Source organism: Numenius arquata, chromosome 2 (assembly GCF_964106895.1).
Source record: "Numenius arquata chromosome 2, bNumArq3.hap1.1, whole genome shotgun sequence".
NCBI classification, from domain to species: domain Eukaryota; kingdom Metazoa; phylum Chordata; class Aves; order Charadriiformes; family Scolopacidae; genus Numenius; species Numenius arquata.
In genome coordinates this window covers 15992197-16017463 of record NC_133577.1, presented here as the reverse complement: position 1 = coordinate 16017463, position 25267 = coordinate 15992197, and the positions used below count along the sequence as shown (strand labels likewise).

General features: G+C 41.8%; 1 protein-coding gene across 1 annotated transcript in view; it reads left to right on the top strand.

The window, feature by feature from the left end:
• LOC141462471 (plasminogen-like) overlaps positions 1–25067 on the top strand; it is a 29523-nt gene extending 4456 nt beyond the window's left edge. The window contains exons 3-19 of the mRNA XM_074144302.1: positions 837–943; positions 5367–5481; positions 6172–6311; positions 6885–7005; positions 7098–7216; positions 8130–8292; positions 8876–9006; positions 9770–9935; positions 10658–10824; positions 11712–11860; positions 13260–13353; positions 19432–19552; positions 20311–20385; positions 20749–20889; positions 22578–22684; positions 23569–23714; positions 24906–25067. Coding sequence (XP_074000403.1) covers positions 837–943; positions 5367–5481; positions 6172–6311; positions 6885–7005; positions 7098–7216; positions 8130–8292; positions 8876–9006; positions 9770–9935; positions 10658–10824; positions 11712–11860; positions 13260–13353; positions 19432–19552; positions 20311–20385; positions 20749–20889; positions 22578–22684; positions 23569–23714; positions 24906–25067 — 2224 coding nt within the window. The remainder of the gene's footprint in view (positions 1–836; positions 944–5366; positions 5482–6171; positions 6312–6884; positions 7006–7097; positions 7217–8129; positions 8293–8875; positions 9007–9769; positions 9936–10657; positions 10825–11711; positions 11861–13259; positions 13354–19431; positions 19553–20310; positions 20386–20748; positions 20890–22577; positions 22685–23568; positions 23715–24905) is intronic.
• The last annotated feature ends 200 nt before the right edge of the window (positions 25068–25267 follow it).

The window sequence follows — 25267 nt, the reverse complement described above, 5'->3', positions numbered from 1 at the left end:
AACACTCCTCAGAGTGCACAGACAGTGTTCCCAAACACCCAGTGAGTCCAGATGGGATCCCACTTCTTTAGGGAGAAGCTGTGCCGATTTAAAAGCACAGACACAACAGGCTCATGCCAGTTGATATTAGAGCTACAGAATGGGCTTTGTCAGTATTTACATCCCTGATATAGACCTACCCACTGAATGCCATGTTGCTATTGCTCTTTTTTTGGTTCAGAAAAGCTAGGCGTAGAAATTACTTAGCTTCTCTGGAGTTTTTCTTAGAGGCTAGTGTAAAGGTTACGCCGTCCACTCAGGTTTGGCAGTCTTACAGACTAGGTACTTGCTGAAAAGACAAATGGCTGTGTTTTACAAAGTGTTTACATTGCTTCACATGCGATGACTCAGAACAGTTATCACAAGGTAATTTTAGGTCCTGGCTTGTTGTGTTTTACCTGTTCTTGGTAACTGCTGAATACTCTAGAATGTCTCACTTCTTGACTGACCACCAATTTTTTTGAAAGAAGGTCAAGGTCCCTTGTGCACATATCCTCTCCAGCATGTTCTCTGGAGCCTCTGGCACGTTATAAACTTTCTTGTTTATCCCTTGTCATAATTTGTTCATGTAGCTCTCTTTCAACCCAGGTTTGGTATGAAGACTTAGGAGTCAAAGTCACCACTGAAAATGGGAGCTGTGATACTCAGTGGTTTGTGAAACATTACACAATCTTAAATATCAATGAAGTGCAGTGCTTGCTGAAATTATAACTGAGTACCAGAAAAGGTGTTTAGGAAAATAATGCACACATTCAGCTATTGTTTCTTACATTGCTCTCTCCTCTTAATTTCAACAGGGCCTTCTTATTCACCAGTAAAGACCAACAGTGTTTAACATTGGCTGAGAATACCAAAACAGCAGTGATCTTCAGAAGAACTAATGCAGTTCTTTATGAAAAAAGAAGTATGTTTATGTCTTTTCTATATCATTTCACTGAGATATGCTTTCTAGTGGGACTCACATAACCCTATTTTAAATGGGAGCTAAGCCTTCACCAGGTCAAAGTCGGTAGATCAACCTTTACCTAAGGCCTGTTTCCTCCACATTGCTTGTATAGCAGTGGTACCAATTTTTTCCCCAGATTAATGCTCCAGCATCTCTCCTGCTCCCTAAATCCTAGGGTCCACAAGGCAGAAAAGAGCACTGTTGCTTGGAGTATGCAAAAGGTGCTGGGAGTAATGGAGGTACTTAAGGGTCCCTTCTCCTCTCCTTTTAAGCCAGCCAATAACCTACAGCTGCATCTTCCCTGTCTCTGCTGAGGGTACTAGGAAAAGCTACTTGTGTTGGTAATTGTTTCTGAGGCAGACCTTTGCCCACTGGAAAACTGGTGGAAACTACCAAATAATTTCATTTGAGTCACCGAAGGAAATACACAGTTTACTTAGGTGGGACTCAAGAATTCAACTTTATTTTAGTTGCACACATTGTCAGAAGTGTTAGTGTTAACTATGCTTCAGATAAAAATGATCTAATTTTATAGCATTTATATGTCGCTATGTGGTGTTTGTATTCTTCAAATAATGAATTTGGTGAAACTTTTATCCTAATCTATATACCTATGACATAATTAATTGACATGGTGAAATTTTGTATTCTCCTTTTGTAGAGGTTTTATTTCTGATCAGTTTTGTCATAGATGAGGATTATGTGACTTAAGTGTATTTATTTGATCTAGTCTTTCTGAAAATACGAAGCCTGTCTTTGAAAACGACAACTATCCAATCTTTTTATTTTCTCTAGAAAATCTATCGCCTTATGCCAGATGTGGAAAAAAGATTGGGTTTTGACACTATTTTTGAATTACGTAATGAGGCACTGAGCTCTTGCTATATACAAGGAAGAGGGAATGTATTTAATTTTTAATGTAACATAAGTCTCATGTTTTCTCTGACTTAAGTAATACACAAAGGAGAAAAGATCTTTCTGATCATTCAGACATGTAAGGTAATGTGGTAAACTTTGAATAAAATTACTACTGTTCTGTGTTAAATGACTTTGTGAACATTTCCTTTCACCATTTGCTGATTTTTAACTTTTTAAAAACATTAATGCCTTTGAGAATATTCCAAAATTGGAAACTATAGTATCTACCAAGAAGCTGATCTTCAGCAAAGAAAGGTGCATGAAGAGGAACAAAGAACCAGGTTCTCAGCTGCTGCAAATCCTGCAGTGGTTTCAACAGGCCAGTTTCTAACCAAAAACTCAAGAATCACAATAACTAAACTGTAAATACTAATGACCTCCACCAAACTGCATCCCTTCTCCTCTGTTGACCTGCAAAGTCTTGTAGCATAAGATAATGCTATGTGTATAGTGCCTGCAAGAAGATTTTAGATAGTAGTTCAATAGCTTTAGCTGGATTGCAGCTGAACATCCAAATGAGGTTTTGTTCAGACATTGTGGATATAAGGAAAACAATTTTTCACAGGGAGGGTGGGTAAACACTGAAGCACGTTGCCCAGAGAGGCTGCAGAGCCTTCATCCTTGCAGATAGTGACTGGACAAAGCTTTGAGCAGCCTCATCCAGCTCAGAAGCTGGCCATGATTTTTATGGGGGTTTTGACTAAAGACCACTGAAGGTCCTTTTAAGCCTGATATTTTCTGAAGCATACAACCAGCTGCCTTTTTTATATATATAACTGATAGGTGATTCAATGTTTTGAACATGAGATATTTTTATTATATCCAGAAGCTGGTGAGAATTTCCCTGATTCATGATTAAGTAATGCTAAGAAATCTGCAGTTCCTATTGTAGAAGGAAAATTGAATGAATCAATAGTCAAGTAACAAATCTTAAAGAATCAACAAATAACTTACTGTAAATAATCTGTAATAATTTTGCTTCAGTGCTGTGATCAGGAGCTAAACTGATTCTGCTTTATTTTTGAGACATTCCTTGGATTCGCTGAGGTTAGAACCTGAATGAGAGTCCTGCAATATTCAGTGAGGATTTATTACGGCATCCTTTTAAGCCTTTTAACCCCATCAGTAAAGATGTGAAAAACTGTAGTTTTTCAAATTTTGAAAGTTTTTCAAACTTTCAAAAAGTTTTGCAAAATGTCCAAAAATTGCACATCTACCTACAGAAAACAAAAGATGGACCTAGGTATGGTTAGCATGAAAAACGCAGGCTATAGTGTATGTGTGAGATGGGTTTTCTGTTGCTCATCTCTTTATTTGCAGAGGGTCTCAAATAATTACGTGTCCACCCATGATAACATCAGCTTAATCTATTGTTACAGAACAGAAGGGAAAATGTAGCTTTTACCTTGGCAGATCACATCACTGCCTCCAGCAGCTGCTGCTGTCCTGATACTTCAAGGAAATTCCTTTCACGTGCCCAGATGCTTTTGCAATACCATTGCTGAAACCAACATTATTTCTTTTTCAGTTGAAGCAATTACTTGATGAAACCTAATTGCTCTTTATTGTTGCATTCAAAGAAAAGGATGAAAATTGGTATAAAATTCACAGGTTTAAAATTTATTTTTTTATGGTATGTGATGTAAAAGAGAAAGTTAGCCTTCTCTGGCTTATAGAAAAAGTAATAAGAATTAAAGCTAACATTTGGGAATTGTTATCCACATATCTGTTTGTAAATAGTTAACCCAAGGGACACGGGTTGAGTTTGGGGTTCAAAGTTAGTTTTTTGTCATCAGACAGAAAAAAACCTAAAGGTTATATAAACGGTCAAAAGTTTATGCAAACAAAGAGAGTCAGCACTTGACTGATTCAATGTTCAGTTATTGAGGTTTTTAATGTTAATTTATTGCAAAATTGTTTGAGGGATCCAAACGGCTTCCAGCTAAAGTTTCTAGAGTAAACTTTCCCATATATATACATTGAAATAAAGATGTGCCTAAAGGTACATCTATAAATCCAGATCTAAACAACCTATCAGCCCACGGAGGAGCTGGACCTTATTTCAGATTCAAACATTAGTTCTTTTCACTATTGACAAGACAGATCTGTGTAAAATAACATTGTTTCTCCAGATTTATCTTAATCTTCTCTTCTATGTCAGCTTTGGTATAACTCTGATGCTGAGAAAAGCTGACGCAAAACTGGGTCTCCCCAAATATCTGTTTTGGACACCACCCAAAAACATTGAGACAATCCAGGTCACAGCCTAAAAGACAGACTGCTTCACTGCAGCTAGAAAGGAGGAACTGGCTGATGAAATATGTCCTGTGCATAGAGAAATGTTAAATTAATTTCCTGCTTAGTTTTCCAAGCCAGAGGACATGCTGCCTGACAGTGACTGTCCCTAAACTGCAGATATAGAAGCTCTGAGGGAATGTGTCAAGATCTGAGTTCCTTCAGCCGTGCCTTGGTAGACCCTCCCCTTGCAAGCCTGTTGTCCCCTTGCAGTCACCAGCTCTTTGCTGGGAAAGGGGATTGTTCAGTCTCCCAGGAAAATCTTACAGGCTACAACGGGGTTATGGTTGCTCCCTCCTCCTGGGAAGAAAATGACAACATTGAGCTTTCAGTTCTCATTTAATTTGATGGTTAATAATTTCAAAAAATTTAATGTTTTTAAGGTTACCAATACAAACCCCAGGCTTATTCAGCATTTAAATTGTCCTTGACTTATATAAAGACAGGGTTTCATTGCTAGTTCTTTTACTCCTCCTTTTTCTTTTTTCATGAAGGTACTATTAAGTTCCAAAATCTAAGAATACAGAAGCATCTATCAAACAACTATCCATTTTATCTTGTACAGCAGAGAGTCATTGTTTTGGCGTATCATGAATTAATTAAATCTCATTCATGACACGGTGAACTTTAATGAAACAATGTCATCAGCATTTATATGAACTTAAAAAATTTTACTTATTTAAACTGGTAAAATGCTATGTGTATGCATCTGTGATTCTGTCCTACTATCTTCTTCAGGAGAATTCATGTGGCTCTCTTTTAAGGTTTGATTTTAGTGCATAACTATAATAACATCATAGGAGGCAATGAAAAGAAAGTGTGTTTCTATTTTGTTATAGTGCATATTTAAATGTTAAAAGCATGTTTTATTATTTAAATATGCTATAGCATGTTCTCAAAAGAACTGGGTTGTATTACACTTATTTCTCTGGAATTCTGGTTTGGAAGTTTTTGGCTTTAACACAAATTTTTCAGTGCTAATTAATTGAACTTAGACAACAGATAACTAGAAGGTTTTTACAACGTGAGCTATCTGTTTTTGACAACATAAGAAAGTCAAAATATGACTGAATGTATTTAAATGTACTAGCATGACAATAGATTTCGTATATGTTAAAATCTAACGGACATGTCATGATAGTGATTAATTAAGCACATATCTTTTCAGTTTATCTTCTAGAATGCAAGGAGGGAAAAGGGGTGGATTACAGAGGAACAGAAGCCAAAACTCAGAAAGGTGTGCCATGCCAGAAGTGGGTTGATAATGCCCCCCATAAACCAAAGTAAGGCCTTTTTTATATTTTAATATGTTTTTCTGAAATTTTGCTAAGCCATTTATATGTGCTAAGTAGTCTTATAAGTGATTTATTTGGTGATCACGGTCTTCTTATAGAATATTTTTTCTACACTTATCTAGAATAAGATAATTGTCTAATCTGTGTTGTAACTCAGAGACCTGCAACTGGGGCTACCTGATCAACAGGGACATTGTCAGTCTTGGCAGTTGCATTTAAATGTTGTGGTCCTTAAATGAATAAAACACTAAACAGGAAAGAATCTGGTTCTACTGAAATAAGAATTTTGCCATTAATCTCACCAGGGCAAGAACTTCTTCTCTTGGCTAAAGGTATAACACGTTGCATGTGAGATAGAGGTACATAATTTTATCAGTGAATCCAGACAATTAGCAGAACAGTATTTTTTGTACTTAATAAAACACACCCAACTGGGTTTGTTTAGTAACCTCCTGTTGAGAAGGCATAGCATTCAAGTTACAGAGAACTCTTGCATTTCAACAAATATCTTCGCATTGCGTCTCCCAGGAAACATGTCCCAGAGAAGACTTTTTTCTACATGATACCTTGGCTGAGCAAAAATTACTGGAAACTGAATAGCTGGAGTTAATGCAAGACCTCATCTGAACAATTGGGTTGATTTCCTTATTCTTTAATCCCATTTACATTCTGTTCCAGTTACACACCTGAAAAATATCCCAAGGCGGGACTGGAGGAAAACTACTGCAGAAATCCTGATAATGATGAAAAGGGACCCTGGTGTTACACAACAGATCCTGCTACCAGATTTGATTACTGTGACATCCCAGAATGTGAAGGTCAGGATACATATACCGATTTTTTCCCTTTAAGGAAGATCTGTTCGAGAGTGTGAAGTTATCCAAATACTTTTATTTTTAATTGAGTCTTTGTTCCAAACTTGAGTTTTGTTCAACCTGAAACTTTCCAAAGACATTTTCAACACCAACAAGGAAGATATCAAAAGACCCCCAAACCAGCTATACAAAGTCATCTTATTTTTTTCCTAGAGAAAAATGTTATATGAGTGTATTCACATATCATAATCCTAGAATTAAACCAAATGACAGTTGCTAGTGCAGAAGTCAATAAAATGTAACAGCAGCAAGGCACAGATTTTCAATCATAGCTCAGTAGTTTTAATTTAGGTCTTTTAAAAACTATAGTCTATAATGTTGGGGTTTTTATAAACGTAATCAACTAGTTGAAGTTACCTTAGCAAGAAAAATAAGCTTTTACTTCGCCAAAAAAAGAGACTGTCCTTCAGGCTTTTGGTCTGATCAGGCTTCATGTGAGATGAGTATAAGTGTTTATGGGCCAGCTCCTCAGGGACTTTCTGTCTCTCTTATCCTTATTCTCCCTTGCTCCTACAGTGGAGTGCATGCACTGCAGTGGAGAAAACTACCACGGAGTAGTTGCGACAACAGAGTCTGGGCTTGAGTGCCAGCGCTGGGACTCCCAGCAACCTCACTCTCATGGATACCTCCCAGAAAAGTGAGCCAGACCCTGTGATGCGTTGTTTATCGTCAATGGATACTTGTTACAGTGATTAGTGACATTTTTTTAAAATTATTTTTCCTGCTCAGTTTTCCAGAGAAGGATCTGAAGATGAATTATTGCCGTAATCCTGATGGTGAACCTCGGCCCTGGTGTTTCACTACCAGCCCTACCAAACGCTGGGAATATTGCAACATTCCTCGTTGCAGTGAGTCTGACCTCTAGATTTCTAGACACAAAGACATCTAGACATCTTCCATTCAGGGTGGTGCAAGGAGGTAGAACAAGTAGAAGAGGTCCCAAAGACAGAAGAGAGAATAAGAGATTGCCGACTGATCTCAAAGGAAAAAAGAAAAAAAAAAAAAGAAAAAAAAAAAACCAACTTGAGATGAACCTCTGATAACTCTTTTGAAGCTAGACATTTCTGTCACAGGCATTTCTAATGATTTTTCCTGGAGCACATCTCCCCTCCTTGATGTGTTTTTCCATTACCAGGCATTTCAATGGTTCTGATGTTTCTTCTGATGTTCCTCTTTTGATGTCAAACAGTTTCACTCTTCCTGAAAATCTTTTGGCTTTTGTTTTGCTCTTCAAATTTGGTTCTCCACTTTTTCAATTTCCTTTTCTGCTAAAGGCCTGTCCTTGTCATGATACTTTTCCTTGGGGCTTCTCACAAGACCTCATCTTTGCTGTCTCTAACACTCACCAGTTAGAGTGCATCTCTTTTATATCTGCACCTATATCTGTACCTAACACTGATGGGCCTGTCCCTTTTACTCCAGTTCTCTTCATAGTATTACCATTTGCTCACTTTCCAGCTTTGTTCTAATGGGGCTGCTAGCACTTGGTTCTGTTGTATCCTGGCTACTGTAAAGGGGGCAGATGCAAATGTTCTTCTGGCAGTCTGACTGCTTGTGAATATGTTAAAATGGAAGAAAGCAAAGTTAAGCTATTTTTAGATCTTTTCTCTACCTTTGGACTTTCCAAATTTTTGGTCTTTAAACCTTCCCTGCCAAGAAAGCTAAAAGGCCCACTAAATTATAAAATGCAAAGTGTTCTTGGCTTTGTTTTTTTCTATGTCTAGAAGGCACTGCTAAACTTCAGTCCTTTTTCTGCAATAGCAACACCCCCACCAGTTCCTGCACCAGGGCGTCAGTGTCTATCAGGAAGAGGAGAAGACTATCGAGGCACAGTATCGGTTACTGAATCGGGAAATACCTGTCAGCGTTGGAGTTCTCAATCTCCTCACAGACATGCTCGCACTCCTGAAAACTATCCCTGCAAGTAAGTGAAACCTCTCCATTATTCAGTGTCCTCTTCTGACTTTCAGGCTCTGCTTGATTGACTTTTTCCCTGGTTGTGAATGCCCCATTCCTCAAAGTGTTCAAGGCCAGGTTGGACAGGGCTTTGAGCAACCTGGTCTAGTGGAAGGTGTCCCTGACCATGACGGGGAATTTGTTGATCTTTAAGGTCCCTTCCAACTCTAACAATTCTATGATTCAGTTCATCCTTTTACTGTATTGTTGCTCAGGTAAAGAAATGTGGAGTAAGAAAGTTACAATTTTGACATTTGCTTGGGGCTAGATTCTTTCTCCCCATGTTTCTGCTGTGCTGCTCTTGGCCTCAAAGTACTACATGAAATACAACCTCTTAGTTCATCCATCAATATAGCAGGTATCTGGTTTAGCACATCCAAAACACCAGTGCATTGCAATTATTCATCTAGTAAATGGCATCAGTAAATGGCAGCAGACTTACCCACCAGTAAATACAACAGTAAACTAAGCAGCAAGGTACATTCTCCTGTTTTTCATAATTTTTACTAGTTTCCGTGGGAGGCTTTTCTTACCCAAATTTTCTGTTTCAGGAGCCTAGAAGAAAACTACTGTAGAAATCCTGATGGTGAGAAGATGCCATGGTGTTACACCACCAACAGAACCGCCCGGTGGGAATATTGCACTATCCCCCTCTGTGATGGGACAGAACAAGAGGCCCCGGGTAAGAACAACAGGAAAAACCTTGAAATGAAGGGTCATCGTGGTTTATTTTGAAAAATCTTGGGTGACTTCTGCTCAGTTGTATTATTGCTGTCACTTTTAGTATTGCTATGTATCAGTTGAACTCCTGAGCCTGGTATGGAACCCAGGCTTGTATGTTCAGTCTGGTGGATAAGTGCAGCAGGTTTTAAGTCACCTACTGACCCAGCTCAGGAAAAATTGCAGTAACAGAGATCTTTTCCTTTTTCCAAGTGGTGGTTCCCTCCACCACTAAATTTTTAAATGCTGCATGGAAAAGTTAATTGGCCTTATATGCCAGCTCCTGAAAAACTGAATCCAAAGCAAAACCTGAGGTAATTTAAGAGCACTGAACCAAGATTCCATAAAAAGAAAGCAAAAGAAAATTCTCCTTACACAAGGCAGGCTTGTTCCAGACATGTATCTGTGGCAAAGCCACAGACGTTCCCCTACCCTGGAGAAATTTGGATCCATATGTGAATTATTTGGATCATTAGCTAAAATCAGTCCCCATGCATGACAGTAAAATTGATATACAAATGCTTTTAATCTAGCATATCATGAAATTTTTACAAACATTTTTGGAAATCTTCCTTTTGATCCACAGTCTGAGAAGGATTCTGTTACAGAGTGCTGTGGCGGTCAGTGAAATACTCTGGCTTGTTGTTTTCTGTTGGCTTTCTATGCTCATGTATAAATATCAAAGTATTAAGATGCAAGGGACTGGTTTCTGTTATTCACTACAGCTGTTGATGTGCCTGAGCAGGCTCAAATTACTGAGGAGTGCTATCAAGACAATGGTGTGACTTACCGTGGCACAGCTTCTTTCACTATCACGGGAAAGAAATGTCAAGCCTGGAGCTCAATGTCACCACATCGACACAATAAAACAGCAGACCGGTTCCCAAATGCGTATGTGTATTTCCCATTTCCATGTTTCATTGGACAATGACCGTTCACCAACTCATCTCAATTTGCATCATTACACAACAATGATTTTAAAACTGGGAAGGGAGTGTACTTTTTAAAAATAATCCCATTCCTTTCTATTAGCCTCATGTTGAAACGAACCACAGTTGTCACTATTATGCTTTAGAGTAATTAATTGTGTGTTTCTACATTGCTTCTGTAGGAATTAAGAGTTATCATAATTTTTCCCTTATACTGAAATGAACTGTTTCTATACATGGGCTTATGCACTAGTTTAAGTCTTTGCTTCATAGTCTGCAGTTCATCAGAGCTTTGAGAAAGGGATGGGTTATTTTGTTATTCCTAATATTTATTATTTATTTGTTCTGAAATGCAAAAAAAAAAAAATTCTGCTTAAAAGCTATTAATGTCTTTTAAAAAGTAAAAAGAATTGTATCTTTAATATACATATGTGCATTAACTTCTCTGGATTTGTAAACAGTATTCTACTACACGTATGAATCACTGCATAAGTGATTTGGCATATTTAAATATTCTGTGTATGTTTCTTGATTTCTTTATGATGGAAGAAGGATTTCTGTCACACATTTTACATGATAAATGATATATGTTAACTCTGTAGCAGACCTACTTTCTAGAATGTTCTTTCAAGTTCTCCTCAGAGCAGTGGCATGGATGGGAATATAATATACTTACATTTGTAGGGACCTGAAGCAGAATTATTGCAGAAACCCAGATGCTGATAGCCGCCCATGGTGCTTCACCACCGACCCCAGTGTGAGATGGGAGTACTGCGACCTGAAAAGATGCAATAGCCACGTACAAGTTACTTTACCAAAACCTCCTCAGACAACACAGGAATCAAATACTGGTGAGAATACCTTCCACTTCCCAAAAATGCTTGTAACCAGCAAGCTGTTTTTAATGGAAACATCAAGAATTTGATGAGGATGAAATACAGAAAACTCCTGATAATTACAGAATTTAATATAATACTGTGTCCATTCTCTTAATTTTCTGAACTTTCTTGTAGAATTTTATAGCAGGGTTTCTGTATGTGACCTTAGATTAATATTGCAACTTCTACCTACTACATCTGGCAATACTGGAAACACAACGGAACAGATGGCTAGTAGTCTTCACACTACTGTGGGAGAGCTACTAGCAATGACAGCAAATATAGAGGTGATGGCATTTTGCTGGCAACTGTTCCAAAAAAGTCTTTTCTTGTGCCATGCATTCACATTTCCAGATCTCCATTTCCCACCAGAGGACAGCTGGCTTTTTAAAATCAGTTCAGATGCAATTTTGTTGTGCAGTAGATGGTTTGAGTGCTGCAGCTTTCATTTTTTTGCTATGACATGTTCTTCTGGTTAGAAGGCTAATAATTTTGGCTAAACATGTATTACTGCTTTTTACCTACTGTAAAATGTGGCATTGGACAGATATCAGTGTCAGTAAGGAAATGACTTTTTGAGTGAATGATCTTTGTGGTCCTGGCTTCTGGAGTCACAAGCTTCTTTGATTTATGACACTCATGATCATGAAGAAAACGTTTAAAATACAAAGAAATTAAAATGTGATTGTTAGTCATAATTGACACTATAGTGTTCTTCTTTCCTTGTATACATATTATGTAGGACGTGTTAAGTCCTAGTAGTATTTCCTCAAATTTATTTCTGCTTCACCACCACCAAGTATGGATGTGGCCCAATAGCTCACAGCTAACAGTCATTTCCTTTTCCTCTTTCTTCACAGACTGCATTCATGGAAATGGTAAAGATTATCGTGGCACAGTAGCAAAAACTGCAAGAGGCAGGACTTGTCAAGAGTGGAGTTCTCAGAGACCTCATAACCATGACTATTTCACTCCCCTGACTCATCCAGGAGCAGGCCTGGATAGAAATGTAAGCAACTGTTCATTTAATACTTGCTGTCATTGAGCTTCGCTTGTCTTCTTCATGGTCCCTCAGCAAGCACTTCATGCCAGGTCTTTGTATATCAATTTATTCTCCTCTGCTCAATCCAAGAACCTGATCATGCTAATTCTTCTTGATATGAGCAGTCTGTACTTCTGTGGCACACATAGATGCCCAGAAACTCTGTTGAATGCTTCTGCAGCACAGCCAAGGGGCTTCAGATGGGCATTTGCTTCTCATCACTGTTGAGGTTGATCTGTGGGCAGGATCTCTGCCAGGAAGAGCACCTGGGGTCATAGGTTTCAGTAGTAACAATGATGGGTGAGATGGCGAGGGATCCAATGTTCAGTGCAAGTATCTTGAGATATATAGCTGATAGATTGCAGCCCCCATCCTCTACTAATTCCTCCTCTAGCCCTCCGAATTCTGCTGCAGCCCATCATACAAGGACATACATGCATCTGACCCATCCTGTAAGTGATTCTCAATCTCTGACCTTCATCTCCCTATTACTAACACATGTACTCACCACTAGTTCACTAGACTTGTATAAAGAACTTGTTTGATGTTGCCAGCTTGAACTATTTTTTCTCCAGGTACGTGATTTTTGAGCTTGCTTTAGCCAAACCTCTGATGGCACCACATACCCTGTATTGAATTCCAGCTCACATTGGGGAAACGCCCCCAGAAAATCTGCCTGACATAACTTTTTGGTTCTTGCATTCGGCAGGGACTCTTGGGAAGAGAAGCAAATATTTTCTCATTTTTCCTAAGACACAGGGTGTATTTCAGAGCAGGGAAAGGAAATATCTGGTAGCATCCAGTTGTGTAGAGGTGTCTACATTGAGCAGAGATCAGTGACTATGGCCAGTAAGACCTAGAGAGTGATTCAGCTAACCAGGCCTGCCACATCAAGGTTGAACCCTCACCCCTGCCCCTGGGACTCAGAGGCACCACCAAGTTGTGCAAGAGCAGCTTACACAATACCCACTTGCCCTAGAGCCATGCAACCAGAGTGGGTGTGAAAAGACCTCAAGGCTGACTCTACTGTTGCTACTAACTGCAGTAGAAAGAGGAGTGGACAGTTTAGTGCTTTAGAAAACCCTATCCCAGGTCAAGATCTACTTTTTGAGTGCTCAGGGGTCCAAGCTTGCACTGGTGAAGCTTACTGGCTGAAGGCAGTTGAAGAAGTTTCCTTCTATTTTTTTCTAAACTCACAGAACAAACAGAAAAATGAAACAAATTTTGACAGAAGGAATTGGAAATCACTTACCAGTAAGGAAGTAAAAAATATTTCCCAAATTTAATTTGATTTTATTTTGAAACATGCATTGGTAGGCTTTTTTGTCCGCTGGTTAATAGCTGTTGTCTTTATTGTTTGTTACAGTACTGCAGGAATCCTGATGGAGATGTGAATGGACCTTGGTGCTACACAACAGACCCGAGAAAAGCCTGGGAATACTGTGACATTCCCAAGTGCCGTAATTATTCTTTTAAAGACTAGTGTCTCCCTTTCCTGTAACCTTTTCACTGAATTTCACTGAATTTATTAGAGTTGGAAGGGACCATAAAGATCATCTAGTCCAACTCCCCTGCTAAAGCAGGATTGCCCAGAGCATGTCAGAGCACATTACTCAGGACTGCATCCAGGCAGGTCTTGAAAATCTCCAGAGAAGGGGACTCCACAACCTCCCTGGGAAGCCTGTTCCAGGGCTCTGTCACCCTCACCGTAAAGAAGTTTTTTCTCATATTTGAGTGGAACCTCCTATGTTCCAGCTTGTGCCCGTTGCCCCTCGTCCTCTCTCTGGCAACCACTGAAAAGAGTCTGGCTCCATCCTCCTTCAACCCACCCTTTAGATACTTATAAGCATTGATAAGGTCTCCCCTCAGCCTTCTCTTCTCCAGGCTAAAGAGTCCCAGCTCTCTCAGCCTTTCTTCATAAGGGAGATGCTCCAATCCTTGAATCATCCTCGTTGCCCTTCGCTGGACTCTTTCCAGTAGTTCCCTGTCCCTCTTGAATTGGGAAGCCCAGAACTGGATGCAGTATTCCAGTTGTGGCCTCACCAGTGCAGAGTAGAGGGGGAGAATGACTTCCCTCGACCTACTAGGTCCTGGCAGCCCAGGATTCCATTGGCCTTCCTGGCCACAAGAGCACACTGCTTGCTCATTGTCATTTTGCTGTCTACCAGGACCCCCAGATCTTTCTCTTCAGAACTTGACTCCAGCAGGCCCACACCTAACCTGTATTGGTGCCTAACATTCTTCTTCCCCAGGTGCAGGACCCTACACTTTTCCCTGTTGAACCTCATGAGGTTCTTCCTTGCCCAGCTCTCCAGCCTGTCCAGGTCTCGCTGGATGGCAGCACGGCCCTCCAGGGTGTCAGCCACCCCTCCCAGTTTGGTGTCATCAGCAAACTTGCTGAGGATACACTCGGTCCCCTCGTCCAGGTCACTGATGAATATGTTGAACAGGACTGGACCAAATATTGACCCCTGGGGAACACCACTGGTTACAGGCCTCCAGCTTGAACCTGCTCATTTAATCATTACCCTTTGGGTCCTGTCACACAGCCAGTTCTCAATCCACCTCACTGTCCCCTCATCCAGCCCACACTTCCTTAGTTTCCCAATGAGGATGCTATGGGAGACTGTGTCAAAAGCCTTGCTGAAGTCAAGGTAGATGACATCTGCTGCCCTCCCCTCATCCAACCAACCAGTTATAGCTTCGTAGAAAGCTATCAGATTGGTCAAACATGATTTACCCTTGGTAAACCCATGTTGCCCACTTCCAATAACCCCCCACTCTTCAACTTGTTTGGAGATGACATCTAGAATGAGTCTCTCCATTACCTTCCCAGGGATGGAGGTGAGACTAACTGGTCTGTAGTTCCCAGGGTCCTCCTTCTTGCCCTTTTTGAAGACTGGAGTGATGTTCGCCTTCCTCCAGTCTTCAGGCACCTCTTCTGTTCTCCATGACCTTTCAAAGATGATAGAGAGTGGCCCAGCGATAACATCTGCCAGCTCTCTCAGCACTCGTGGGTGCATCCCATCAGGGCCCATGGACTTATGAATGTCCAGTTTGGCCAAGTGGTCCCGAACCTGGTCCTCCTTTACTGGAGGAAAAACTTCCTCTCTCCATACCCTCCCCCTTGCCTCCAAGGCCAGAGATTCATGAGGGACAGCCTTAGCAGTGAAGACTGAAGAAAAGAAGGCATTCAGCAACTCTGCTTTCTCCGTGTCTTCCACCACTAGGGTGCCCATCTCATTCATCAGTGGGCCCACATTATCCCTAATCTTCCTTTTACTGTTTACATACTAAAAAAACCCCTTTTTGTTATTCTTAACTGTAGTGGCCAAGATGAGCTCGGCTTGAGCCTTGGCCCTTCTAATTTTCCCCCTGCATATCTTCACCGCTTCCTGGTATTTCTCCTTGCCTGCCAGGCCGCTTTTCCAAAGATCATAAACCTTCTTTTTGTTCCTGAGCTCCAGCCAGAGCTCTCTATTTAGCCAGGCTGGTCTTCTTCCCTTCCTGCTTGTTTTTTGGGATTTGGGTATGGCTCTTTCCTGGGCTTTTAAGAGTGCCTCCTTGAAGTACGACCAGCCTTCCTGGGCACCTTTGCCCTTCAGGACTGTCTCCCAAGGGACACTTTCAACCATGCTCCTGAAGAGGCCAAAGTCTGCCCTTTGGAAGTCCAAGGTGGCAGTTTTGCTGGCCCCCCTCCTTGCTTCAGCAAGAATTGGAAATTGTATCATTTCATGATCACTCTGTCCAAGACGACCTCCAACGTTTACATCCCCCACAAGGCCTTCTGAGTTAACTATCAGCAGGTCCAGTAGGGCACATTCCCTAGTCAGTTCTCTCACCAGCTGTGTTAGGAAGTTGTCTTCCATGCACTCTAAGAATCTCCAGGACTGTTGCCTCTCTGCTGTGTTATATTTCCAGCAGATATCTGGGAAGTTGAAGTCCCCCATGAGTACAAGGGGGAGTGATCGTGAGGCCTCTGCCAGCTGCTTATAGAATATTTCATCTGCCTTTATATCCTGGTTTGGGGGTCTATAACAAATTCCCACCACGATGTCTGCCTTATTGGTCTTCCCCTTAATTCTTATCCATAGACACTCAACGCTGTCATCGTGCATATTGCTAAGTTTGAGGCATACAATACTGCTCTTAACATAAAGGGCCACCCCACCACCTCTCTTTCCTTGCCTGTCCCTTCTGAAAAGTTGGTAACCATCAATCACAGCACTCCAGTTATGCGAGTCCTCCCACCACGTTTCTGTGATGGCAAGCAGATCATAGTTTTCTTGCTGTACGATGGCATCCAGCTCCTCCTGTTTGTTACCCATGCTGCATGCATTCATGTAGATACACTTCAGCTGGGCTAATTGTCCCACTATTTTTCTGGGAGGGAAAGCACTAATTCCCACCTGTTCATGTGCAGACATTTCTGCAGTTACCATCTTATCACTACTCATGTCTTCACTGCCACATGTGTCCTTCTCTCCTTCATCAACTGCCACAACAGGCTGCAAGGCCTTGCTGGCACCTTTACCTACCAGCACTGGCACGCTATTCCCGGGCACCACTTTAGTAACCCTGGTTCCAACCCCATCCCCCTTCAAAACTAGTTTAAAGCTCTCTCAATGAGCCCTGCTAATTCTTGTCCCAATATCCTTTTTCCCCTTTGGGTTAGGCTTCCCCCACCTGCTGCCAGCATGCCTGGTGAGCTGTAGATCTGCCCGTGATCAAAGAATCCAATGTCCTGCCGTTTACACCAGTCTTTCAGCCATGAGTTGATCTTTTGATTCTTCCTATTTATCCCCCCATCCATCCCTGTGACTGGTGGGATAGAAGAGAACACCACTTGTGCTCCTGATCCCTTGACCAGTCGTCCCAGCACTCTGAAGTCCCTTTTCATTGCCTTTAGGCTTCTGGTGGCTACCTCATCATTGCCCACTTGAAATATCAGTAGTGGGTAATAATCTGAGGGCTGAACCAGGGAGTGATTTTCCCTCTGTATAGCGTTAATCCTGGCCCCAGGGAGGCAGGTGACTTCCCTGTGGGACAGGTCTGGTCTACAGATTGGGCCCTCTGTTCCACTCAGAAGGGAGTCACCTATTATAATCACCTTTTTTTTTTTTCTTAGTTGATGAGGTCCTGAGGCATGGGGGTGGGTGACTAGTCCTGGGTGCCTCACTGGGTAGATCGTCCTCTTCGTTCTCATTTACCTTGTCCCCAAAATCCAGAACTCCAAACCTATTATGCAGATGTAACTGGGAAGGTGAGGGAGGCTGTTGGGGGTTCCGCTTGCCTCTCCGAGGAAGGACCAGCCTCCATTCCCCCCTTTCTATTAAGTCCCCTCTCTCTGCCTGGTGACAGGGTGGGAGGGGACCATCTACTTTTATTAGAGCCTCTTCTTGCTGCCTTTGCCTCAGGGTACGGCTCCACCAGTCTATTTCACTTTCGCATTCTCTAATGCTTCTTAACCTTTCCACCTCTTCTCTCAGTTCCACCACCTGCCTGAGCAGGCCGTTTCTCTGCTCGCATGGCACACAATGGGTGTCTCTGGGTCCCTGTGGTACCACAGCCAGGCTCAGGCATTCGGTGCAGCCGGGGACCTGCACGGCCGCGTCTTGGCGCGGGAGCTCGGTCTGAGTTCCCACATTCTTCTTCACAGGGGCTTTGGGGCGTTTCGTTGCCATTTCCTCTCCTGAGCCCGAACGGACCGTTCCCCCTCAGACTCTCCCTCTTTGTCCTGCGCACGTGCCCCTGCGCGCTAACGTACCCGCCCTTGCGCTCACGTGCGCCCGGCACGCGCTCTGAACCTGCTGCGGCTGTAGCCGCTTTTAAATTTGCCGCGGCTCGCCCGGCCCGCCCCCAGGCACGTCAGCCTCTCGGCTCCCTCGCGAGAATCCCGACTCGTTTCGGGTCTCTCCGCTCTCCTTCGGCTTCTCCGTCTCCGGGAGGCCCCTTCTCCGTCTCGATCTAAATCAAGTTTAAAGCCGCAGCACTCACCGCTGCCGCTGTCGCTCTCCGCGTGGTCTGAGGGAAGCTCGCGGTACGGCCGCTTTTAAATTTTATGACAACTGGAGGTCATTCAGTGATTAATCTGAAAGACTGATCTAAAACAGTGCAATGGCTTGAGATTGGAAACTAAGGTTGTGGGGAAGTGATGCTCAAAATCTGTATATGAAGTCTTAAGAATGGTGTTTATTCCTTGGAAGCCCGAAGCCCAGCACAAGATGTACCTCAAGCCCACTGAAGCTCAAGGAGGTTTTGCCATGTGTTTCAAAATAGGGCTTTTCCTGCAGGAATTTCCCCTGCTCCTGCCTGGTCACCTGGCATAACTCTGTGTGTGGCCAGGCTGAATATGGAATGCTCTTATCCCAGCAAAAATTTTTGCACTCCCTGGTAACGTGGTTCCGTTCTGGATGTAAACCAGATTTTCCGTCCCCTGTATCTGATATTGTACCATATCCGATGTCTGAAAAGTAAATCTGGCTCTAAATATTTAGCCAAATGCCTGTTACTAGTAATCAAACCATTCAGTACTCTGAATGAGGTGGTGCAACAAAGTGTACAATGATAAAGTTTCAAAACATTTTGGTTTCCAGTCCTTTCATGTCCATCAACAGCAAAAGCTATGCCAGGAAGAAAGGTAGTTCCTATTCAAAAGAAGGATGACTTTTTTCCTGCTCTATCCTCTCATCTCTGAGCAGCAGAAAATGTGCTCTGATTAAAATCCCAAAATGGAGAAAACGAGAAAGAAAGATGATCTATAACATGCATGTGCTGTAACTGTAAAAATAATACTGCATTGAAAGTGTTGTGCTGGGACTTTTAGGGGGGAAAATGGCATTTTCACATGGTTATTGTATTCATTTTGACGATCCAATTTCTTTTTAAGTTTTTTTTTGTTCAGTTGTTCAGCTAAAGAACAGAGAAAATGTGGCTTTTGCCTTTAACATCGTTAGTTAGTTCCTTTTGCTGACGACAAATTCTAAATTCTGCATTGATAAGAGTCAGTTTCCCATGGCTAAATAAGAGCTACCCTTTTTTAACAACTCCGAAACATGTGAAGTACCAAAAGATCCTGAGATAAGAGTGGACAAGATTTTGTTCCACAGAGACAGTGACTGAATTTCACATGCTGTACCACCAAGATTAGTTTGAAAACAGCTGCCAGTGCAGCTTTGGCATTGCTGGCATCTGTAAGAGTACATTTAAAGATGTTGGGAGAATTTATTTTTTCTTTCTCTCTCTTTCCTTCTCCTTCCCATTCTGTTTTTTTCTATCTCACTGGAGATCTATTCATGTGTAATTTGCTGATCACTGAGAAGCGTATGTGAAAAAAATTTGCCAGGCATTTTAAAGTGTTCCAGATGAAGGTAACCTAACAAAATATTGATGGTGCAGGGTATATAATTGTCTGCAGAGAATCAAAAGCTGAAGTGATAAATGAAACAGGTTCACCTTCTAATTTTCTGAGCAGATAGTGAATATATAGCAAATATTCCTGGGTTCCTTATAGTGACTATTTTTTCCTTATTTTGTAGCTCCTGCTCAGTATGAGTGTGGAAAATCCAAGTTCAGACCAAAGTTGTGTGCTCAAAGGATTGTTGCAGGGTGTATTTCACATCCACACTCCTGGCCCTGGCAAATCAGTCTCCGGACAAGGTATGTCCATTCCCCATTGCATTAGACTTTACATTCAAGGAACCTTTGCCTCTCATAGGATGCTACAGTATGTGGCTGCAACATTCTGAACTTGATTTTAATTTAGAAATATCTCAAGGCTATACATTTCATGTGCTAGTCTTAAAGAAGGCCATCTAGACAACGAAGAATGCTCTGTTTTGTGATAAATACCTTTGGAATCAATACAGTCACTAATTTCAGAAACATTTTCTCTAAAAGGCAGAGTGTTTCCAAATGTGTCACTATATCCTACGGTAGAATCAGTATCCTATGAGTAGAAACAACAGTTTGAAGTATGGCTAGAATAGATCTTGATGGGCCCTTCTATGTAAGCATTTGATCCTACTGGCAAAGTTATTAGCAAAACTAGGAATCACGGCCAGTTACAGAGTTTTCTTACTGTGGTCAGGGCTAGATAAAAGCCAGAGTCTCTAAAATGGTATATATGACTGCACATAAGGTTTTCCAGTAACAGAAATACTAGTTAAGAGCAAAGACCTAGGTGTTTTCATACACCTTCGTACATATGTACATATAAAAATGTCCACACAACACTACCATCATTGTGAGAACTATTGTTCAAGGAAAACAAAATGCTGATTCTTAATGAAAATGTGGAGTAATGTCTTTAGTTTGTAAAGGCGTACATGTTAGAAAGATTACCCGATAAAATGCAGTAGAAATCACTTCCCCACCTTAAACCAATGCCTTTTTCAAGCCTTTCTGCTCTATTACAGTTTTGGCCTGCATTTCTGTGGGGGAACTCTGATAGACCCTCAGTGGGTTCTTACTGCCGCTCACTGCTTAGAAAAGTAAGTATCTATTATATTCTACACCAGCATTTTCCTACAATAGATGATAGGAAATCAGAGGAGAAAAAAAATGGACCCAGTAATAAATGTGAGCTGTCTGTCGATTCAGCTTGCAAACAGTTGAGAATTGAGCCAAGCCTATTCATCATTCATTACAGCAGATTGACTGAAGAAACAAAGAATGAGAGTGATACTGTTTTGCCCAATTGATTTCATGTGCCATAATAAGGGATTAAAAAATTAAGTTTACATCAAAGCTGTCTTTACTTTTCTGGCTTTGACAGAGCAAGGTGCCCAATAAGCTCATAAGTGGTCTGTGTCCTGTGTGTTTGCCAGCTCACCATGTGCAATCATTTCCACTAGGTCCTCACGGCCATCTGCGTATAAAGTATACCTTGGATTACACAGAGAAAGAGCATTAGAGGCATCAGTGCAAAAGCGAGATGTTGAAAAATTGTTCAAGGAGCCACACAGGGCAGACATTGCTCTGCTAAAACTGAGCAGGTACCCTTTCACCTGAAGCATTCCTTTGTTCTGACAGGACAAGTTTGGTTCATCTGTATTTTAACTAAATAGTGGTTGCTGAAATGTGTGTTTCTGTACATACTCTGTTCAGTCAGCAATTTAAGACCCTCTCTTTCTTCCCTTTCTGCAGACGCTCCAGTGGAAACCAAGGTGATTCAGCTGCAGGGCTTCAGAAAGGGAAAGGGCTGCCTTGGCAGGGGGGAGGGTAGGGACAGTGACCCAGGCTGGCAACAGGCTGGGTGACAGCTGCTGGGAGGTGAGGCAGTGGCAGCAGAATAGGAGAAGGTAATGCTGGAGGAGCTTTCACTGCCTCTCCCTATATGCTTCTACCTTGATAAGGTAATGAGGATTGAAAGCTGCAATATCAGCATGATGTCACCCCATACCATTTCCATGCCGTGATGGGGAGATTTCTTCTTCCAGCAGGTCTATCCAGTGTGCAGGCAAGCAGTATGCAGGTTTAATGCAATACCCAGTATGGCCCTTCTTGCATCTGTTTCCATTCATCTGAAACTCTCACCGAGGCACTGTGCAATCAAAAGGAATACATGCATACAGCTGCAAGCAGATGTGAACATATGGTGCTTGTGCTTTGATTTCTGTGGCTGTAACGCAGGTCCAAGACAGACACAGGGTGTCCTGGTTTCAGTTGAGACAGAGTTAATTTTCTTCCTTGTAGCTGCTGTGTTTTGGATTTAGTATGAAAATGGTGTTGATAACACATATTGATTTAGTTGTTGCTAAGTAATGCTTGTAGTAAGTCAAGGACTTTTTCAGATTCCCACAAAAGCTGAGAGGGAGCACAGACAGGACAAGCTGGCCAAAGGAATATTCCATACCATAGACATCATGCTCAGTATAGAAATGGGGGGTGGCTGAGGGCCAGGGATCCATGATTGCTGATTGGGACAGGCTGGGCAACTGATCATTGGGTGGTGAGAGCAATTGTATTGCATCACTTTATTTTGTACATTCTTTTTACCATTATTATTATTATTATTATTATCTTCCATTACTGTTCTATTAAACTGTCTTTATCTCAACCCATGAGGGGTTTTTTTCCCCTCCTTTTTCTCCCTCTTCTCTCTACCCTACTGGGGGTGGAGGGGAGGACTGAGTGAATGGTCATAGTTGCCAGCTGGGGTCAAACCATGCCACAGGGTCAGCACAATTAACATGGCTTCTTAATTGAGCCTAGCCTTAGCTGCACCCAGAGGTAAGTCAGACGGACTTGGGTTTCATTGCGTGCTAAGAGTCCAGTTTGAAAGTGATTTATAAATAGTCAGACTGGATGCAGACAGCAAGCTAACACCTATGTGTTAAATGCCACTAATTCATACCCCTAAGTAGCTTTGTAATTAGGTTTTGTTGGCTATGCATTAGCCTAAGTCAAAAAATTCTCTTAGATTTATATTAGCAATTTGAGAATCAAAAGCCTCTGACTGTTCTCCATGTCAGATCCTATCCCTTTGTATATCATATTCTGGGGGATTAGAGCCTAAAATAAAAGAGGTTTTGCACATCAGAAAAACTCCTTACTTGAAGCTCAGGATTTCAAAGACGAAAGGTTGACTATATATAAAATCTTGCTAGAAACCTGAAGGTGGTATCAGGGATAACTGTGCTAATAACTGTTCCTGTTTGAGTCTCTTGTTTGTTTCTTTCAGCCCAGCGATTATTAATAATCATGTAATCCCAGTTTGTTTGCCAAAAGAAAATGCTGTGTTAGGAGGAAGAGAGGAGTGCTACGTGACAGGCTGGGGGGATACAAGAGGTGAGAGAGATTTAACACATCTGAAAGCTTTGTGTTTGGAGGTTGATACATACTTGTATCCAAAGTGTGTTTTCTTTGTGCCAAAAACACCCCACACAAGCTTGCGTGCATACTTATTTCATCAAAATTCATCAGGTACTGCCATTCTTTCCACTGTCTCCCTCTGATTTAGACTCTCCTAAATCGTCCAGAGCCATGTAAACTGAAAGCCCCTAAACCAATACTAAAAGAGGAGAATCAGACCTAAGGAGTTGCCAACTCTTATCTCTCAATCCACTCTGCTTTTCCTCAAAGTGGGCTTTTACGCAGTCAGAGGGGAAGTTCTTTTAAATTTAGGCTATTTCTTAATCACATGAAGGTGAGCTCACTCATCCTCTTGAATGATTTTTTTTCCCAACCAGCCTGGTTCAGATCTCACACAAATGAAAGCATAACTCTTATTTTCAAAAGCTCCCACTTTGGCCCAGTTGAGAAGGGCATCAGTACCTTCTCTGCATCCTTGCTTGTCCGCATCTTGCCATTTTCAACTGTTTATTTCCTACTTCCTTTCTTCCACAGAGAAGAAAACTCAGATACAGGGAAATAAAATGGCTTGGGAATGACTCCCACAAATATCAGTGGGTACTGGATCCATATGGATATACTGTGGGAGCAGGAAGGTCAATCAGTGCAGCGTGGATTTTGATGGGTGGTAGAGGGTGATAAGTATCGTGATAATGCTTTCTAGGTTTGGTATCACTTTGTATTATGCATGGAAAGTATATGCAAAATGTGTACACACTATGCTTATTTTACTGCTTATCCATATCTAGATGTTTGTTTTGTGAAGATGTTCATGTACCTTTGTCATTTATTGTGGTTTGGTTTTGGTTTTATTTGTAAAGGAACTGGTGGTGATGGATACTTAAAGGAAACTGGTTTCCCTGTAATCGAGAACAAAATATGCAACCGCCCTGAATTTTTGAATGGGAGAGTCAAAAAACACGAGCTCTGTGCTGGGAATATTCATGGTGGCACAGACAGCTGCCAGGTAAGAGAGTCTGTGAGCATCAGAGTTGGTTGCAAGCCCATTCAAATCAAATAGCGCTTTGCTTTCTGGACTCAGAGGCCCAGAACTAGCCCTGGGATGCTGCCACACCATGTGGCATACAAGCTGAAAAATACGCTTGGATTCTGCTCTTCCCTTGCTCCCTTGTCTGCTGCTGGGAAGTGAGGCAGGTAATTGTTCAGATAAGCCTGAACTACAGAGCACATGGTAATACGCAGCTGCCTGAGCCACGTGCGTGGAAGCCAACTTAGAATAACTAAAGGTCTGGTTTTTATTCCCAAGACCGCTTTGCTTGCCTCAGCCAGACCCACTCTAATGTCCAAGCTACCTCAGTTAACAACCTGAGACATCTCAGTTAGCAGTTAAAGAAAAATGTATGAGGCCTGCCATGCAGCCATACCAAGGCTCAAAGGAACTACTAAATTCTAAGTGTCAGTGCCAGTGCCTGAAAATCACACCGGGTGAGGGAACATGCATGCTGGACTTCCCTTTTGCTGAAAAGGAAGGATGTGGTTGGCAACAGGTCACCTCACAAGTGTGGGGTGAAGGCTTTCTCTGGAAGTCTAGGTTTTGAAATTGAGTTCTTTAGTTTCTTTAAATAGATGAAAGGGCTTAGAAAAGCTTAATGTACTGAATCAAGATGGAAATTTTCCCCCCTGAAAAGCTAAGGTGACTCTGTAAAGAAGTGGGAAAACAGCAGGCTGCCTGCCCCAGTGGGCAGGTCAACGCTGTTGCCAACACAGCACAGCTACCCTGTGCACAGGCACCGTGACGGGCAAGCAGCCCAGGGGTGTGCACTCATGTCTTAAGACACATGGCTTGAGTGCATGCATTCACTTGGTCTTGGATCATCAAGTAACAACAGGAAGCCATGAAGACCTCAGAGAAGAGGCTGAGGGAAGAAGTACAGTTTAAGTTACCGAGGGCAGTCAGATTCCTTCTCACCAAAACCCCTTACTTCAAAAATAAATGTAATACCTGGGTGATGGGAAGAGACAACTACAAAAGTGTTCAACAACCTCCCTAGAGAACTCTTCTCTGGCTAGAGCTCCCATATAACTTGTGTGGCCCTCACACACAAGAGAGAATTCTGTTTCTGTGCCTCCTGTGAGAACACCAGTCTAGCACATGGATCTGTCTGTGAAGGAATCATCTTGTTCTTTCTCTGTTTAGGGGGACAGTGGAGGACCTCTTGTCTGTCTGGACCAAGATAAATTTGTCCAACATGGAGTCACCTCTTGGGGCCTTGGCTGTGCCCAACCCATGAAACCTGGTGTTTACGTTCGAGTTTCCAACTATATTCCTTGGATTAAGAGTATAATGGAAAACAACTGATCCTGGGTATGGACTGTCCTCTCCTGGAAAGCATTATACTCGTTAGAAATACAAGATTCCAAGTGCAATATTAAAGCTACAATCATTCATAAGAAAGTAAAATAAATATGATCATCCATTTTAAATTGCTATAAATTAACAGTTATTGCCAAGAAACCCAACCGACGGTGCGTTACCCTCTTTGTATGTTCTATGGCTTG